General features: G+C 41.4%; 1 protein-coding gene across 1 annotated transcript; it reads right to left on the reverse strand.

The window, feature by feature from the left end:
- Positions 1-2,983: 2,983 nt before the first annotated feature.
- Positions 2,984-17,350, reverse strand: LOC117454404 (AF4/FMR2 family member 2-like). The gene is made up of 5 exons (XM_034093629.2): positions 17,282-17,350; positions 16,269-16,362; positions 14,877-14,929; positions 11,061-11,272; positions 2,984-9,206 (listed from the first exon to the last, which is right to left on the reverse strand). The coding sequence occupies exons 1-5, from the start codon at positions 17,344-17,346 to the stop codon at positions 9,085-9,087; spliced, it is 546 nt and encodes a 181-aa protein (XP_033949520.1). The 5' UTR covers positions 17,347-17,350; the 3' UTR covers positions 2,984-9,084.
- Between the last annotated feature and the right edge of the window lie 2,266 nt (positions 17,351-19,616).

The following is a 19,616-nucleotide window of genomic DNA, read 5'->3' on the forward strand; positions in this document are numbered from 1 at the left end:
TGATATGAAATCGGAAAACATTACAAAAAATAATAATAATACTTTATTCCGAGTGTTCTTGCTTTTCTCTTTGAAAGTCATCACATAACGGCATTGCAATACACGGTTCGGCTGCATTAAATATTACATATCTGCCCTAGATATGTATTTATAGAGCCCTGATCAGAAGACCTTTTGACAAACTGGAAGAGATGCCGCCAAAACTGAATACATGACATGGACCATAAATATATCAACAATTAAACAACATCTTCCATTTCTTTTCACACAATACGTCTCCTTGCAGTATCAACACTAATTCGGCTGACTTTTATATTTGATCCAATTAGTAGATAGTCTGTATTTACACCATAACGGTGCACAGCTGATAGAAAGGGACTTTTTTGTAGTTTTTAAAGATATTACTGATTTTCTGAACTACCTTTCCAACTCCTCATGCAGTTGACTGTTACAGGTCTATACAGGTTCATGGTACAATGCATAAGCTTCACATCGAGAGACTGAAACTGTATTTTCCTTTACCGTTCTGTTTTAACCTCACAATAAAGTGAATAGTCATATTATGTACGATATTATTATGTTTTATTAACTAGACTACTGGTCTAAACCGCACCTCCTAGTGGTTAAAGCACGTTATTGAATGTAGTTGTTGAATAAGTTATATTTATTTAGTTATTGATGAAAACATTTAAATATTAAGAGTAGCCTACATACAAAATAGGGGTCAATGATAGAAATATAGAATGGAAAATATCTAGAAGATACTGTAGTGATCTCTACAATAAAACAGTTTAGTGCAGGATGTCCAAAGATATTAACAGGAGGATGTGCAAAACAGACAAACTGATAAGGCTGAATTTTACTCAGGTGTAACTAAAGTCTGATTTAAGGGTTGTTTATATTTCACATCATTAATCAGAATCTGCAAAGTAACAAAAATAAATGTAGTAGAGTAAAAATACCAGGTTAACCTCTGAATTGTAGTGGAGTAGAACAAAGTAGTACATGCTGCTGTAACAAAAACATTTCCCAACTTGGGATCAATAAAGTATCTTATCTTAAGATGATCGATGGCTACTGCCATATTTGCTAAATGTGCATCTGAACCTTGACAAGTGCATGTTTCAGGCTTATCAATTAACAACAGGAGGGGTCACAGACATAAGACCAGCTGTCATGTGGTATTAATGCTGCCCATTATGGACACAAGCAATTTTCACCCATGTATTAATTATATGTTTTAAATTTGATAACACCAATGTGTTTCGTGTCCCCTAAACCTCCAGGGATGTATACAGTTTAATACTGGCAACTTCTAATTGTGGGAAATACGAAAACGTCTTTTAAAACTACATTTCCCAGTAGAGACGTGCCATAGAACATGTTTGCGAAACACACAATGGCCAGCAAGTGTAATTCTGGGGGGGAGGGCCGGGCTGGACCCGTCCAAGTCCAGTTTTGGATAGTCTGGCGTGGTTCCATTCCATTTCAAAGAGCTTTGACGCTCAGCGTAACCTTGTCGCACTGCCACTCCAATATCCAATCACAGAGCTTGAGGGCTAATCACGGGGTTTGTAAAGCAAGGCGGATGTTGTAGTCCCAAACGATAGCTGGGGATTCTGGGTAGTGTAGTGTCTTCGGAAACTCTGTAGTGTCTAAACTCCGAAAAAACAATTTGTTTCTCCGAATCGAAGGTTAAAAACACAAAAGCATTGTACACAATTTAAACCAATCAATATTGTGTAATTAACAAGGATAAACTGATGTTTTTTAGTGGATGAGTAATGGAGATATCACTGCGTAATCATTTGACAGTGTGGGGAATACTTCCGGTTTTATTATGAAAACTTCGAGACCGGAAATACTGTTTTCACCCACGTTAACTTTACATGGAAGTTGCCCCATATACAGTACACGTTCTCCCAGCGAGACCTCAAATCATCTTCGTATATCTATCAAACTGTAGATCCTACACATCCACTGGACGTGGATTATAAAAGTACAATATACACTTCTCGCTAGAAATCTAATAAAAAAGCATTTTAATGGCCAAACTATTCCACAATTTAGGATTTTCCAGAGAGGGTTATTTGTGAATAAACGACCCTCCGGAGCGTTTGCAATCGACAGGAGCATGTTGTTTCTTACACGACCACTAGAGGGGCTACACTTTAAAACGTGTCTCTGGGTCGTATTTAGCTGCTGAACAATCGACCTATATGGTCGTTTTTTGTAGGAGGACAGGCTATGATATAAATCAATGAAATGGGGGATTACGTATTGTAACCCTGGTATATAAGCACAGGCGGAGCCCTCTGACTGGACTCTATGGGTGGAGAGCGGAGCCTGTGTGAAATATAACGGGGGTTACGTATTGTAACCCTGGTCATATAAGCACAGGCGGAGCCCTCTGACTGGACTCTATGGGTGGAGGGCGGAGCCTGTGTGAAATATAACGGGGGTTACGTATTGTAACCCTGGTGATATAAGCACAGGCGGAGCCCTCTGACTGGACTCGATGGGTGGTGGGTGGAGCCTGTGTGAAATATAACGGGGGTTACGTATTGTAACCCTGGGTATATAAGCACAGGCGGAGCCCTCTACCCAGAGTCCAGTAGAGGGCGGAGTTTGTTGTAGGTTAGTGCAACAAAATAGGAGATTTCTGGCTCAGAGAATGAGAAACATACTTTAAAGATATGTTCATAATTCCATACATCTTACAAGTAACTGCAGATGAATCGGTTAAAGATTTTACCTAAAAGATATCCTCAGGAAACTTTGGAAAGCGTAACATCCTTTTTTCCCTGAAATGTTTAAATATGAAAATAAGGCATTTCTACATCTAGCTTTTTGGTGAATTTAGGAAATATCTACATTCACAAATAGAAAACCTGTTCTGTATATGTGTTTAAAAGAGAACCTGATTCAAGAAAAATAACTAAAACTTGACACGACATCAATAATACCACGAGAGCAGCAGGACTACTGGTTCAAACAGATTTTAATCCATATTTTAGAGACATTAAATATTTAAAAACAATGGAACTGCATCACAACTTCTGATCATAACATAGAACAACTTCATTATAAAAAGAACCATATAAAAGGCCAAAAGATAGCACAGATTAAACCAAAGAAAACAGCTGAAGTTGTGCAAAACATTTAAAATACAATGTGATTCATGTTGGATGGATGTGTTCTCAGGTGCTGTTCTGTAGAAACATGAACAACGTTGTAGTTTGACTTTAAACACACACATTTAAAAATTGGGATGCCCAACACTTGCCATGTGGCATTTTAAAATAAAAAAAATGCCACATTAATTTTGATTCTGTTGTATACTTTCAATAAGCAAAGTACATTAGTTTAGGTTTATGATTAAGGCTTCCATTTGTTTGGAGAAATACATGCCCCAACCTCTGAGGGAGGGGAAGTGCTTGGTTTAGAAACAGCTACATTTTGCACATTTGAAGATTAGTCTGAATAAAACTCCAAAGAGATGTTGAGTTCACTGACATGGGCCTGGGCCGTTCTGAATACCATCTAAGCAATCCTTAGCAGAAGTAAACATGGCTGCAACTTGGATATTCTGATAATTAGAGAAGTTTGATACCACGGTCATGACTGGACGCTTAATATGAAGCTACGTAACCCCTTTGTAAGGCGTGGTAATAGAACACCACGACATTTCCCACCATGTCGACGCAGTTTAGGCTTTACATGTCATCTAATGTCAAATTGCCTCATACAGCCGCATAGTTGCAGTTTTAAACGTGGTAAAGTTGGGAATTCAACAGCTACTCAAAACTACTTGGTTAGATGTTTGATAGATTTTTATGTCGCTGTCTAATATTACAGCGACATAAAAATTCTATGCAAAACGCAAAATTACTTACGTGTAGTTTTATTTATACACCAATGGGTGATACCTAGCTGAGCTGGAGCTAGCAGCTGATTAGCTTAGCTTAGCCTAAAGAGTGGAAGCAGAGGACACAGCTAGCCTGTTCTGTAATTTACTGAGAGTTAGTGTCTGACTTCTCAAATGTAGTCTTATTTAGTAAATTAATTAAACAAACATTAGTTCGCTTTAGAGGTGCTACACATATTTATTTAACTTTCGACATAGCGGTTTCCCTGTTTCCAGTCTTTATGCTAAGCTAATCGCTTCCTGGTTTTGGGTCTGCACATAACACATAGACATGATAGTGGTATTGATTTTATTTCTCAACTATCTGAAATAATGTGTATAAGAATACTTTTTTTCTAATTTAAGAATTCTCCATGACATTGACGTTGATTTAACTTAAACTCAAACTTAAACTCAAAAGGGCCTAAACATGATTAGCATGTTAGCCTATTGTCGTATTATTGTCTTCCTCCTGTGACCCCAACATATGATTTGTTTTTGGATAAATACAGAGATTTATATTTTAAATACTTGAGTATTTTAATCCATATTTTAGAGACATTAAATATTTAAAAACAATGGAACTGCATCACAACTTCTGATCATAACATAGAACAACTTCATTATAAAAAGAACCATATAAAAGGCCAAAAGATAGCCTTTTGGCCTTTTATATCAAATGTTATAGTCATGACATTTGATACGTCATGACTATAACGTATCAAATGGAAAAATAAAACAATAAAAAAGCAGCTCTCTGGTAGATTACAGGAGTTTGAGAAGAAAAACAATCCTTATCCTCCTGTGTTCCTTATAAATACTGCGAGTTCAGTTACTGTATGGAGCAGTTTCTAAGCAATCAGAGTGTATCTGTGATTTTCTGAAATGCAAACACATATTAGAGACACTCATCACTACTGGAGCGATTATCAATGTTTTATCAGCTTGTACCCATCTGTTGTCAAAAAATAAATCATTCTGTTCAGCGCTCTATTGTAATCACACCAACAGCTAAGTTGATTCTGTCACTGCTGCTTCTGATAAACAACTTGACAACTGTGGTAATGTAACAGGAGCTAATGAGATATTAAATAAGATGTCAGCAGAATAAAAGGCCATGCTGAGTGTCTCAGATTATAGCGACATACTGACATTGCATAAAGTCCACAATTATCATTTGACATGTAGCATAGTGGGATGAAACCCATGATGTCATCAATGCAATGTTTTTGACATTTTACAGCATATTATTGTATAAGTATATTGTACCGCTGCGTTTTATTCAAATAAGGACCATTGTGTGAGATGAACAAGAACCATATAGCAACATCACTGTTTCACCATAAAATAAAACAACATCGAACATCATTGAATTGGACTGAGCAACACTGTGGATCAGTGACTGAGGTCAGGCTCTTTGTGGGATTTATTGGTTGGCTGTTGTAGAAGTTCATTGGCTTATTGGGACACTGCTGATTTGGCTTCATGACCTCAAATCATTTTATAAAAGGCATTTAGTTAAACAACAGGGAACGGAGTTTCAGGCTTTCAGATGAAGAACCATGAGTCAATTTTAAAGGAAAAGGTTCGGGAGTTTTGGGAAATACGCTTCATCACTTTTAGCGCTAAGAGTAGAGTAACCACTCGAATGTCTGTTTGCTAAATATGAAGCTACATGTGGATCAGCAGGTAGTTAGCCTAGCTAACCACAAAGATGCCCCAAAATTAAAATAATTTGTACGTTTTGGGACGATTTATGTGTTCAGTAAGAACAAAGAAAAAGCAAATGTTTCTATATGCAGAATTACTCACACATTCAATGCATATAAAAACCGTATTTTTGGCACATTGCAATAACTTGATCTTTTAAAAATGTAGACAAATCGTACAAAAATAAACGTTCTAATTATTCCAAATCTGTATATATCATCCAGTTCTAGAACAAACTAGATATGAGGTGTTATAAGCGAGCTTAGAAGTGCTACTATTATAAGTAGATTTTGTTATCATTGGACAAAACCAAGCTAGCCGTGTCCCCTTTGTTCCAGTCTTTATGCTAAGCTAGTTAGCTGCTAGCTTTAGGTTTCATATTTAGCAAGCAGACATGTGAGTGGTATCTATCTTCTCCCTACCTTTTTGAAAGAAGCGTAGTTCCTAAAAATATCAAACTTTTCCTGTTAAGGGACTCGATGTTCTTGATTGTTATTCCCTCCAGCATACCGTTAGCTTTAGCGTTGTGCATCTTAAAGCGGCTCTGTGTTTCCATGTGATGTAGAACATTCACACTGTAAGTGACTATGCCACAAGAAATACATTGACTGTTTTTTTTTTCCTTTTTCCAAATGGACACAAGTAGTTCTTGGTCTGAAGCTATCGTTTATTGCATGCGATGGTTTACATTTTTCAGGCATTTCAGACAAACCCATATACTTGCTCAAATCTTTGAGAAAAAAACCTCCAGCAACGAATGCAAATGTAACACGTTAAATCACACATTTTTCTTAAAGCCAAACCCTGGTGTCGTCATAAACGCCAGTAAAAAGCTTGTGGAAACATTTTATTTTACGAAAAACAATCTCATATTTATACCAATATGGTATGGAAAATCATTTAGATTAATTCTTTGTTCTTAAATAAATAGAGCAATTCCCACCAGGACACAAATAGAGGCACTTGAGTTTCTTTTTTTTGACAAAGTGAAAAATTACTTTTCACATCTGCATTGTCTTCCATACACATTCAGCGATGGTCAAATGATCCAAAACTTAAAAACTCATGCTCCATGTGCTGCATTTACAGAAACCATGATAATCCAGATTTGTATCTTGCTAACACAAACAAACGAGGCTCTCTTTTTGTTTTTATGTGCAACAAAGGGTTACACATCTGGTTATGTTGGGTGCTTTGTAAATGCAGCCATAGCCTGTGCATGGACACATACAGACACACATTCTCCCTCACACACACATATATATAGATACTCTATCTTCTTGTTTCCCTTCTTCATTCATTCACATGTAATCATCCACAGGACACTAAAAATAAAAAGAACACTGTTCTCAGGAGTCTGTACATTATGTTACACATACATCAGTACCAGTCATAATAATGGTTTAAATAGACAATCAGCTGTACACATTTACACACTAACAACACAACACGACATAAGTTGGGAATGGACTACAAGGTCCCATTAAAACATGTTTTGTCATCAGAGCAGAAAAGTGTGACAGGTGGGCGGCGTCTTGGTTAGAAATCTTGTAGTTCAATCCCCCCGTAAGTGTTTGACACCTTAGTGGGTGGGCCACTCTGGGAAGTAGAACTGATTGGGTTTTACACATTTCCATAACCAGTGAGAGAAGAACCCGACAGATGCTTTTATTTGATGGAAGTAAAACATCAATAGTGGGACGAGTATATTCTATTCTGCTGTTGAACAATCCTCAGTGTAGCTATATGTAGCTTAATGTCAGATTCATGATTGTTTGGTTCATCTGAGATCTTAGAGCTCTTATTGAAACAAACCCGCTGAACGGACCTCTGTCGCCTGTCAGCGCAACTTTTATGTTTAAAAACATAAAAAATAAAGGGTGGTGCCGGCCGTCAGCGAGCCGAGCCGGCCGTCAACGGCCCGCTGACGACCGGGCGTTCTGTGATTCTCCAGAACATGATGGCCAGTCAGACCCTGGGTGGAGGTGAAGGGAATGAGCACTTTTACAGCCTTTTTGGCGAGGTCTCCACAGACAGCCATAGTGTGCAAGTGACACTTTACTCGTCTTTTTCTCGTAATTTTTTTCTCACGCTGAGCCTCCCCTGAAGCTCTCTGGCGCCCCCCCCAGGGAGGCGCGCCTCACACTTTGAAAACCGCTGGTCTAGATGATAGGAAAGGAGCTTCCCTAATAATCTCCTTTAGTTTAGCATACACTGATAATCCTTTACGAAAGGAATTTCCTTGCGATCGCTACATTTTTGTTGACGGCGGTTCACAGAAACAATCCATCGTTTACAACTGATGTCGTAACTTGCAAAAGTGCTTATGTTTCCAACTTTTAACACAATGTTAAACCATACGAGAAATTATGAGCATTAAGCTAATTAGTGTTTACTGAGTTAAGTGCCGTTTCTTAAGGGATATTTACTTGCTCTGTCAGAAATACATGAGAATAAAAAAAGCAAGAGTGTTTCTGTATTTAGCTTATGTATTACTGTAGCTAAATATCTGTAATTATGCAAATATGCTTTCTCTTTGAAATGCCAGTCAAAAGTGGCCCTTCTTTGGTCTTTCGCAAATAGTTTCCTGTGATTCCCCAACGCATGTTTACGCCATTTGAATTCGCAAAAAAACCCCGCAAGATATACTTTATAATAAAAGGCATCTTATTAAAGTAAATACATTCATTGTTTCCAGCCATAAACACCACTAAAAATGTAGTTTGATTGGATGAAAATCTCAAGTAGTATAACTTCAAAAATGTATCTTTGTGACCAGATACTGTGTTTTTAGTTTATTTCTCAGCGGAAGATTCTAACTTCTGACTGAAACAGAACTACTTCAGCCTCCATCAATTCAACTCCAGTAGATGTAGCTGAGCCTCTTTTCCTTCTCCAGTGCATTCCTTATCTGATGGATTGGACCGGTACTCCACTTGGATCGATATCAGCCCGAGGCTTTTAATTCTAGTATCAACAACTGAGGCGTTTCTGGGCCGCTGATGGAGCAGGTGAGCCTCTGTTCAGCTCCTTCCTCTTCTCCAGACTCCAGATTCTCATCTTTTATAAAACATTTATTTTTTTACCTTGCCTCTGTGCTTTTTATTTCTAGTCAGGGGCCTGTATTGTCCCTTTAGTGCGTTAGGCTTCCTGCACTGATACGCAGTTGCTCTAAAAAGCAGAATCAGCCAAATGTTTAATGTGCTAATTTGTGCACTGTGATTCACAGTCCAAATTCCCAAACTTAATTACTGTTCAGTCTCTAATTGCAGGTGAATTTCAGCCCAATTAATCCACCCAGTGTATGCTGGTACATTACTGTGGGTGGTACCGGGTCATTTGAGGGATCCCCGTGGGAACTGAAGCATCGTCATGACTCTCATCTCACTTGTTATCCCAGTTCTAGCCCAGAGGCCCGTTTCGCTCTTTTTTCTTTTCTTTTTTACATGTTGGCTGGGGTCCAGTTCTTACAGCAGGTGGGCCTCTGAACGGAGCCAGTGGAGCCCCTGCCGGATGTATCGGACCAGCTCCGTCATGCTGCTCTGCTGACTCAGCGGCTCCATCGCAGAGTCCAGCTCCTGGAAGAACTCTACAGGAGAGAGAGAGAGAGAGAGAGAGAGAGAGAGAGAGAGAGAGAGAGAGAGAGAGAGAGAGAGAGAGAGAGAGAGAGAGAAAGAGAGAGAGAGAGAGAGAGAGAGAGAGAGAGAGAGAGAGGCTGAAATGAAACTCTACAGTTGGGTGTTTCTTTCGTCGTCAGGGTATTTGAGCTTAAAGTTAGGTCAGTCATTTATTCAAAGCTAATGACACGTCTGTATTTTGTTCAACACAATGCCAACAAATGAGAAGTAAAAGTATTTTTATAATGAAAAACCTAAATACATTTAGTAATCTCTAGCTTGATGTGGTGGCTCAGGCAACATTAAACTCATTTATATTGTTAAAATGCTAGTTATCTTAACACAGTGTTTTGGTTTACTTAATGACTCAGCCAGCATGATGGTTAGCTTGATATGCTATTAGCATAGCATGCATTTAGCTTAGCCTAAAGTGGTAGCCGAGATTCGTTGTTGTTTGGTTGATGTTATCATCGGGTTGTTGTTCGCTTAGATACAATTAGCTGATGGATTTTTTGCCATTGTCCCGACGGCCTATCATCCTCGATAGTCCAACAAATGACCTGTTGGACTTTACAGCCCACTTGTCCGACAGTACATGCCAAAACAGAATTAATAACACATTATAATGCAGAATGATGTCATCAGACGTTCCCTGCTGCTGTTTGTCCTACTATGATGAACACATGACCAGCCTGACTCTGTCTCTGATTGGCCTATTTTAAACTATTACCGTCATCTCCTCATGACTAAACTCAACCATGAAAATAATTGAGTACCAGCCAATCAGAAGCAGAGTATGACGGGTCATTTCCTTATTTTCCTTTTCACCCCTTTTCGTAGTTATGGGCTTGGGATAAATTGGCTTTTAGTCCAAGAAGACTTTAGCGTTTTGGAATGATGTGCCACATGAACACCCTGAACAACAGGGCGTCCATTAGCTAACAACATGTCAAGCAGAATAGCATTTTGCAATCACTGGACCAATCAACAGCACACAATCATCCTCCTCTACAACGTGAAGCTAACTATCATGCTGACAACATTTCAATCTATCGTGCTGCCTCGGCCACCAATAAAACAAACCTCAAACAATGCATTAAACTTACAACAAACGTTCAAACACTTGGTTAATCATTATTAATTTAGGTTTTCCTGAAGGACCGAATTAAACTATAGATTTAAAGTTTGGGGATTTGGAATAATAGGCCGCCTCGAGCCGATGATGCAAGCTGGTCCCGTTGAATATAAGTGGTGAGTGTGTGGGTGCAGGTAGAGAGGAGAGCTGGTTCTTTGGCACTGGAACAGTCTTTAGCCCACTCAGTGTCGACAGCCCAGCTCAACCAAACCCCCCCGCTATTGAGAGCGTGCCCACCTGCTCACCCTGCACTCTTACACATTCATCTGGAAACTGTGTTTATTTTCTTTGGGTAAACAGGTCAAGGGAAATAATTCAGGATAACTTCTCACACCAGAGGGATCAAGGTCAAGCATCTTCTGAAGAGGAGGGAAGGATTCAAGGACCCTTTAAAGGTGCAAAAGCAAAGACTACTACTTATAAATATAAGGAAAACGCTTCCATAAATAAGCAATCTTCCTGCCTTCAGAATGATTTATTTGACAGTGTTCATTAGTAACAGTTCTGTCTATCATGACGGATTGTACACACACTTTTAAAGAGCCAAATGCCCCTTTTCATATTTACTGTGATATGAATCCCCTGTCAAATATCCAGTGTATAAAAGCTTTAATGCCGGCTGTAGGGTGAGTTTCACTGCAGAATAGACCTCAGTTAAGTACAGTGACTGTAAAAGAAGCATTTGTCCTACCTTGGCTGTCAGAGGCCAGCCGGTCTGCTGTCTCCCAGTGTTCGTAGCTCCGCAGGATGTTGTTGGTGATGTTAACGTGACTGGCAGCCATGTGGTGGATCCGTTGGGGAATAGCCACACTTCCTGAGGAGCCCGGGGCCCCTCCAGACCCTCCACCTACGCTGCTGGCTGGGGAGGGGCTGAGAGAGAGGGGAGAGGGAGTCCCATTCACCCTGGAACATACAGAGAGGCATTAATCCCAGTTACACCAGGAGAATTGAACAGGGAGCGCCTGTGAGCTGGAGGGCCTTTTGAGATACCTGATAACATACAGAGAGCAAAGTGTGCACTCAGTTGTTACATATCAGACTCACTGGCGTCAGGGATGTGAATACGGTCTTTATTAGTATTCTATTTTTAAAGATATGACTGCAGTCTAAGGCACAAAACAAGCCTTTTTTTTTTTTGAGTAGATAAGGGTAAGAAAGTAAAAGGTGATGTAACAATAATCCTCCTCAGGGAAGAGGAATATGGAAAGTGAAAGATGCCAAAGGGATAAGAAGAACCATATTTATGGCAGGAAGTAGCACTTTTAATAAGAATGTGGTGTTAAAGCTGCATTTATTGGTTTCCGTGGGGGAGTAGTGGAAAGAGTGGTTCTCTGCCCTGACACATTATCACCTAAACATCTAGCCGGCAGAGAGAAACATTAGCCTTCCTTTAGACTCATGTTTGTAGCCATTGTTAGTTAAATATGAGTGACTACATTTCTCCACTGTTGCATGCTGGGCAGTACGTGTACAGTGGGCTTTATAAGCTGTTCTACGGCTGCGACTTGAAACAATGTTTATGAGAGCGCTGAGACTGAACAAAGACAATGAGCTCAAGGGTCCCATGTCATGCTGGTTATCACCCGTCCCCTTGTGTGTTGTGTAGCTTGTTCTGCATGTGAGCGGTCTGCAGTCACTAACCCTCAAAGTGCACCCTAACTCTAACACAGAAAAGACCTGTCTCTGCTGCCCCAGAACGCCTCGTTGGACATTTGTCTTTTTCCACTCCGTGGAGCTCCTCACGCCAGGATGCCTTGGCGTCACTATCAAACGCAGTGGGGGGGACCTTTAGTCCCATTGACTTGCATAGAGCTCCCTGAACGTTGGTAATAGACACGTTGGGATCGCGGAGACACACTCACTCAGCCTTGTCTTTTCTCAGGCTGTGAGTGTGTGGCGAACTGTGTGGCGAACAGCCTGGCTGTGAGTGTGTGTGTGTGCTCAGGCTGAGTTCTGCGATGTCTCGCTGTCTCGCAGACCCCACGCAGCAACCAGGAAACGACACCAGTAATACAGCTCACACTGTCCGCAGCAGCGAGCCCCGCAACGTCCCGCCAACACGGCACCCAGACCCCACGCAGCATGCTTATCTATTTGTCTTATCTACCTGTCATCATGTTCTGGTTGCTAACGCCATTGTAACACATTGATGTCCCGCTGTAACGGCCCCTACACACGGCGGCGTGCGTTGCCGCTTCAACGGTTCTGCCCATTCACTTTGAATGGGGTGACGTCACGATTCGCCGAACTGCATTGTGGGAGCAAAGCGTAGCTTCTCTCACGGTGCTCGCTGCAAAAGTAGAGCAATGTTCTACTTTTGCCGCCTCGACGGAGGCGTCATCCAATCAAATCCCTCGTATGTAAATCTGACAGTACAAGCACTAGCGGACTAGCCAATCAAACCGGGTGTATGTTGGGAGAGCCAGACCGCAGTTATTTCCCATATGTCAACAAATGGAGGAGCACATTATTGTGGCGGTAGGGAACATACAGGGACACAAACCGGAGGAGCCAGGCATGGGGGGAGGTGGCAGAGACAGTGGGAGAAACTGGTAGGGTTTCGCCTGTTTGGGGAGTTTATATCCAGTGCACTTCGTTTGAATGGACAGCTAGCAAGCATAGACAGTATGTTTAGCCAGCATGGATGTAACGTGAATGCTTTGCTTTGTTTGTCCGGGGCGGGACATTCATGTGATTGGTTGTTGGTCGGGCTGCTCGCGTTGACTCCCCAAGCTCAAGACACGCCCACCGCCAAGCGGGAACGCACGCCGCCGTGTGTAGGGGCCGTAACAGTGGTGGACTCATCAGAACAGAGTGGGCGAGCTGACCAATCAGAGCACAGTGGGCTCACACGGGGGGGGGCAGGAGCTCCAACAAGCCGTTTAGAACAGGGAGTGAATTCACGTACTATGCTGATGCTGTTTGAGAAACCAATGTGAGTTTGGAACATTGAACAATGTAAATCTATTCTAGTCGACCTCAGCCATGGAATCATGACCGGGAGAAATGGCCATGACATGGAACCTTTAACGGATCTAAATCACCCCTTAACACTTGCGTCTGTCCGTCCGTCTCTCTCTCTGGAATGACAGTGGTGAGAGGGGGGTACTCAGGCTCTACTGCCTGAGCTATATTACCCTTTGAGTCTTTCATATCAAACAAAAAAACAACTTGAGGAATATCTGTGGAAGGAACCATCTCTGTTGTTCTTCTGCATCTCTATCGTGATGTGATGACTGGGTAAAAAGTGACAGGGTTCAACATTTCTCCAAAAGCTCAACATTTATCAAAGTTAAATGTTGCCTGAGCCCCCACATTAAAATAGAGATTGTTATGTTTATAATCAAATAATTTCCATTATAAGAATACTTCTCGTCATTAGTTAGCTTACTGTTAAACAAAATACAGACATGTTGTAAACAAAGTTCTGGTTGTCTTTAGCTTTAAAAGTCCAAAGTGTAGAACAGATACTCAGCGCCTGGTCACACTGAGTTCAATTATCTTAACATTCAACTAACACACATTGAACGATAGAATAAAAAGGTCCTAGCCTGTTCATTTTGTTTTTTATTAAGTGTAAAAATAACCTTTGCCAATCACCCCCTGCGGTTAGATGTACGTGTGGTCACTAATCTCTTTGTATGCACATATAGGTAAGCAGTAATTGTACAACCCTATTTGCTGCACATGAAGTATGTTGGAAAGCTGCCACATTTTTAAAGTGTCTTTTGTCTTGACCTTGCGAGGAACTATATCAAATACAAGAATTTGGTAATAGTTGTATCCAATAAGGCTATAGAAAGTGTTGCATGTGAGAGGATGTGTTCTATCTCCTCCTTGAGGACATCATGCCGGCGCAGAGGCTCCCTCAGCTGCCTGTGTGGCTCCTGTGGCCTGATGGAGGGTCTGTGAGGTGGCCTTGACCCTCGCTGACCCAACGACACACACACACACACACACACACACACACACACACACACACACACACACACACACACACACACACACACACACACACACACACACACACACACACACACACACACACACACACACACACACACACACACACACACACACACACACACACACACACACACACACACACACACACACACAGAGCTCAGTCCTGCTGTTGTGCAGCGTCAGAGCTGTCTAAACTCATTAGCTTCACATCCACTGCTCCTCCACCCCTCTCCTCCTCCTCCATCTATCCCCCTCCTCCTCGCCCGGCGCTCAGCGGCCCCTCCAGCCTCCTCTTCCTTACAACTCCAACAAATCAATCCCTCTGTTTGCTTCCTCAGAGGTTGGTTTGAGCGAGTGGCTGTCAGGAGGCGCCATGATATTTAGCATCAGAGCTCTGGTGAATTATAAATTCTCAATTATCTGTGTGAATGAAAGTGGGGAGGGGGGGGGGGACTGTGTGTGTCTGTGTCTCTGTGAGTGTGTGTGTGTGTGTGTGTGTGTGTGTGTGTGTGTGTGTGTGTGTGTGTGTGTGTATACTTACTTGCCATTAGTCCTCCAGGGAGAGGGTGCTTGGTGAGAAGTCTTGGCTGAATTCTGGGTCACAGAAAGACACGTTTTTAAAAGCATGTTTGTATAGATCACACCGTCTGCCTGAGTACACAGGACAGGGACAAGACAAACTAAAAGACAAACGAGAGCCTGAAGAGCTAAACAACTGGAAATGGTAAAACAACTAGACCGTCTCAGAGAAACAGCACCTGTGAAGCTCAATAGATACATGTTACCCCCCATTTGGAATGGTTTCAGCCCATTCAATAGCGGCTATACGTTGTTATGACTACTAGAATGTTTCAGACAAACTGCATCTACAATACAATAATAATCATAATCAAGTAAAAATGTAGGATTTCAGTAAATATTATTCATTGAGGAAAAGCTGTGACTATAGAACAAAAGCTCAACTGAATTCACTTTGTTCAATATGTTTGTTTAGGGCAAGAAAGTGTCTTTATTTGACGTTGAAAAGGAGAGACGCAATTCAACTATAACATTCTTTAAATAGCATTTATTTTCCGAACATCAGTTGAACAATAGTCATTACAATCGATTGCCAATCTTTCCCATTAGTACCCTTTAATCCTGTATTCAATCAGTCATAAAACAGATCACTGCAGACCAAAGCTAACAACTCAAAGTCTAAAATATTAACGTTAAAATAACACGGGCAGAATCCCACAGAGGCATCAATTCCCCCGTTCAGTGTGTGTCACGTCTGAACACGAAACGTGATGCTAATCATAATCAGTGACGAGAACTTCAAATCCACACGAACGTGTCATGTGGATAAAAGTAATACACCACTGTAACACACACACACACACACACACACACACACACACACACACACACACACACACACACACACACACACACACACACACACACACACACACACACACACACACACACACACACACACACACACACACACACACACACACACACACACACACACACACACACACACACACACACACACACACACACACACACACACACTAAACCCCCCAGTCAGGGCCTTCCTGGGAATCCAATCCCATCAATGCAAATGCGGCGCTGCGATAATGACATCCTCAGTAATTAATTCCACTAAACATAATTAATCAAAACAAGCACATTAAACCCTAACAATCCGCCGCGGTGATTGATGGAGCTAATTAATACATTAATATCAAAGAGAAAGAGCGGATTCTAATAACGCCATGCAAAATTAATGCACAGGCACCATGGAAATGAATATGAAATGCATTTGAGGGATTGTAATTGGCTTTTTTATCCACACAGGGAGAGAATGAGTGTGTGTGTGTGTGTGTGTGTGTGTGTGTGTGTGTGTGTGTGTGTGTGTGTGTGTGTGTGTGTGTGTGGGTTTTACCTTGAAGTACTCCATGAGCGACCGTGAGTACTTGACAGCGTGGTCTTTCTTCAGATGGAACATCCTCAGATACAGCAGAGACAGACAGCGGTTACTATGGAAACAAAACCATTAGAGAAGGCAGATGAAGCCACTGTACAAACTCTCTTTAAAGCCCTTCTGTTTTATCTTCACGTCGTCCACACACAACGCAGCCGGACTTCAAACGCGCCCTCGCAAGTCTGCACGGATTAAGAAGCACTTAATAGATGTGTAAATAGACAGTAATAGATGTGGAGAATATACAAAGAGATCAATGTCTCTAGGATCCACGCAGGAGGAGCACGCAGGCTTTAAGATCCCTCATAAGACACAGGTTTGAGCTCAAACACAATAACATTCTTATTTCATTTGTATAATTAATAAGTTGGTCTATTCATTTACTTTCTACTACTGATCTGTATTAAATGCTGCTTATGTTTATTTGATCATAGATATATATGATCTGATTGCAATATTTGAATTGTTTTAGATACGATATTAACATTATCACTGATATAAATATATATTAAAATGATAATAGTGTGACAAACAATTAAAGTCTGTGTATTACTGCTTGGAGGCCTGAAGCACTATAAAACGTTGTTTGTATTTATATTTGTACATATTTGGCCTTTACCAAATATTAAGCTTACTGCGATTTGGATATAGCACCAGTCCATATTCATATTAATACATTTGTGGTTTTGAACTTAACACAAATAAGTGTAAGAGAAATGATGTGCTCCTGTACGAGGTATTACACATTTACATTTCATTCCTTTTACACTAAAGCTAAATAAAGGAATCAGTATTTTGAATGTTTGGAAGCATCGAGACGGTCAGGAACAATAACAATACCTTTACATTTGTGATGAATTGTTTGACCGCTAACACTGTATACATTTTGTAAAGCCATAAGAGTTAGACCATTTGTGTGCATGGCATGAAAATAAAGAAATCAATCAACCAGAAGCATAACAAGAGAATCTCACCACAACACGGCGAGCTTCTTCTCAGCGACGGTGGCTGAGTGGCTGGCGAAGTTCTTGAGCCTCATGGCGTACCTGCACACAGACGCTCGTTACGCCTCTGATTGTCAGACGCCAGCCGCAGACACACTTCACGTCTCTCCTCACAGAGAATACATGCACACGCAAGGGTCATTTTCATTAGAGAAGCAAGGTTCAAATCATTCAAGGGTCTTTATGAACATAAATTACAACAATATCACAGCAAAAGAGAATCGCTTCAGCTTGTGTTAGCCGCAGACCTGACGTCACGCATCTCACCGACACAGCTTACACACCGAAAGCTAACAGGTTTTAGCTCATTCATACTTCTTTATGTAAAGCGACTTCTCCCAGCACCAGCCTTCCGTTATGTACTAACTCAAGGACTATTAGACATATCATTACTGCCATGCTTTAAAAGAACCTACGAAAGAAGTCATACACTTTCATTCTACAACCTTTCAGGACATGTTTAAACTGAGGTGTTTATTTGTTTCACTTATAGTCACTTTTCTATCCATCCATCAAATATTTAAGTTTGACGTCGTCTTCTTCAGCCACTTGTTAGCATCCGCCTAACATCTGGGGAAATTCACGAGTTGAGTATTTATTGACGTATTTGATGTCTTAGAACAATACGTGTTATTTTATTCAGCCTGTGTTGGATGCAGATCATATTTCAAGCGTCTGACCAAAAACAAATTGAATAATAACAAATAATTTGAGACGGACATAAATGATAAAATGCTCACTCATTCCTAGGTTTTAGGAATAATCCCTGCAGCGCTGTATTTAGAGCACTTCACAGTGTCTTTGGTAAACACGAGCAATTCTCTTATATGCCTTTTTCTGTCATGTAGCCGCTTGTTAGCAACCGCTGTTTTTAAGACACCGAAGCTTCAGTGTTTACTGATGTATTCTTTGTTGTAGAAATGAAACGTAAAACACATTAAGAAAACATTGGCTTCGAGACGAGGGAACCGGAACAATGATAACTAATGTCTTGGTTTATCAATTCCTTCCTGCACCAGTCTATATTAAAGGTTCCTTCCATTACAATAATAGGGTCAAAGTGATTTAAAGGAGCTTTCCAACATGTCTTCAGATCGCCAGCATCCGCCCTGCTGAAGTCCCCTAGGCAACATGAGCTCCAGTCAGCTCCATCTGACTCTGAGGAGGGATACAGGCGTCCGTGGGTTACTGATCAGGTGCTTCAGGAAGTGCTGCAGGGGTCAGCCGTGTGCCGCTGGCCTCAGTGACTGAATGAGACTCCTCAGCGTGTCTTTAATCGGTCAGCATGACTCGGCGCTGACAGGTGCATCACACGCAGCAGCACCACCTTTATCCTCCATTGATCTGCGCTGGAAACACGTCTTGTCCTTTCTCCCCGGGGGGGTCAGAGGTCACAGCCACAGATCAGCAGCTTGCTTGAGGACACTTCAGCAGGATGGATGAGAGTCCTTCACTTAAAACGCTCTCTCCAACTACAGCCCCCCCCCACCCCCCCGCTGTCAGCTTTCAAAGGAGCCTCTCATTTGTTATTCTCAGGTTGCTCTCTTAAAGGCGCACTTAGGGAGTGCACACGGTGCAGCTCTGAAAGGCTGAACCACATCCCATAATGCAGCGCGGGTTAAACTCATTAGCAGCAGATGCTTTCAGACAACAAAGATGAAGTAACGTGGGAGAGCAAGGAAGAGTCTGAATAGAGCTCCACACTAACAGTTTTGATGAGTTATTTTCTGTGTGCAGAGGTGAACAGTACTTCTGCCAATAGGCTGAATCTACAGCGGGTCGGAAAGGTCAGGCTGACACGAGAATCTCATTGTCGACATATGGAACAATATCACCTGGAAGTGGTCACAGAGAAATGTGCAGACAGTGCACGCAGTACAGGAAGTATCCACTCATCTGCCTTTTTGTAAAGGAATCTGAGAATGTGGCGCAGTGGGTAGTAGGTTCGAGTCCCACTGCAGGCAGCATGTCGTCCCTGTGCCAGACACTTACCCAGAATGTAATGTATGTAAGTCGCTTCTCACAAATGTCATGCAATGAATCAACCTACACACTCATCAGATAAATAAAATAAATTGGACAAATCCTCCGTCAACACCAACTCCAGTTCCACTGCTATGCTGATGACACGCAGCTCTACCTCTACAACATCCATTTCTCCACCCACACTCCCAGCTCAGCACCTGCCACTGACATTACCATTTGGATGCAAAACAATTTGAAAACGTAACTGTGACAAACTTATAATCATTGGCCCAAACTCACTCACCCGCTCAACCCAAGATGTTTCTCTTACCATCGATGG

The sequence above is a fragment of the Pseudochaenichthys georgianus genome, chromosome 10 (assembly GCF_902827115.2).
Source record: "Pseudochaenichthys georgianus chromosome 10, fPseGeo1.2, whole genome shotgun sequence".
NCBI lineage: Eukaryota > Metazoa > Chordata > Actinopteri > Perciformes > Channichthyidae > Pseudochaenichthys > Pseudochaenichthys georgianus.

Coding starts and splice junctions, on each gene's coding strand:
- LOC117454404 (XM_034093629.2), bottom strand. CDS start 17,346: ATGAGGCTCAAGAACTTCGCCAGCCACTCAGCCACCGTCGCTGAGAAG. Junction 14,930..16,268: donor CGCTCATGGAGTACTTCAAG/GTAAAACCCACA, acceptor TCTGTGACCCAG/AATTCAGCCAAGACTTCTCA. Junction 11,273..14,876: donor CCCTGGAGGACTAATGGCAA/GTAAGTATACAC, acceptor TGTATGTTCCAG/GGTGAATGGGACTCCCTCTC.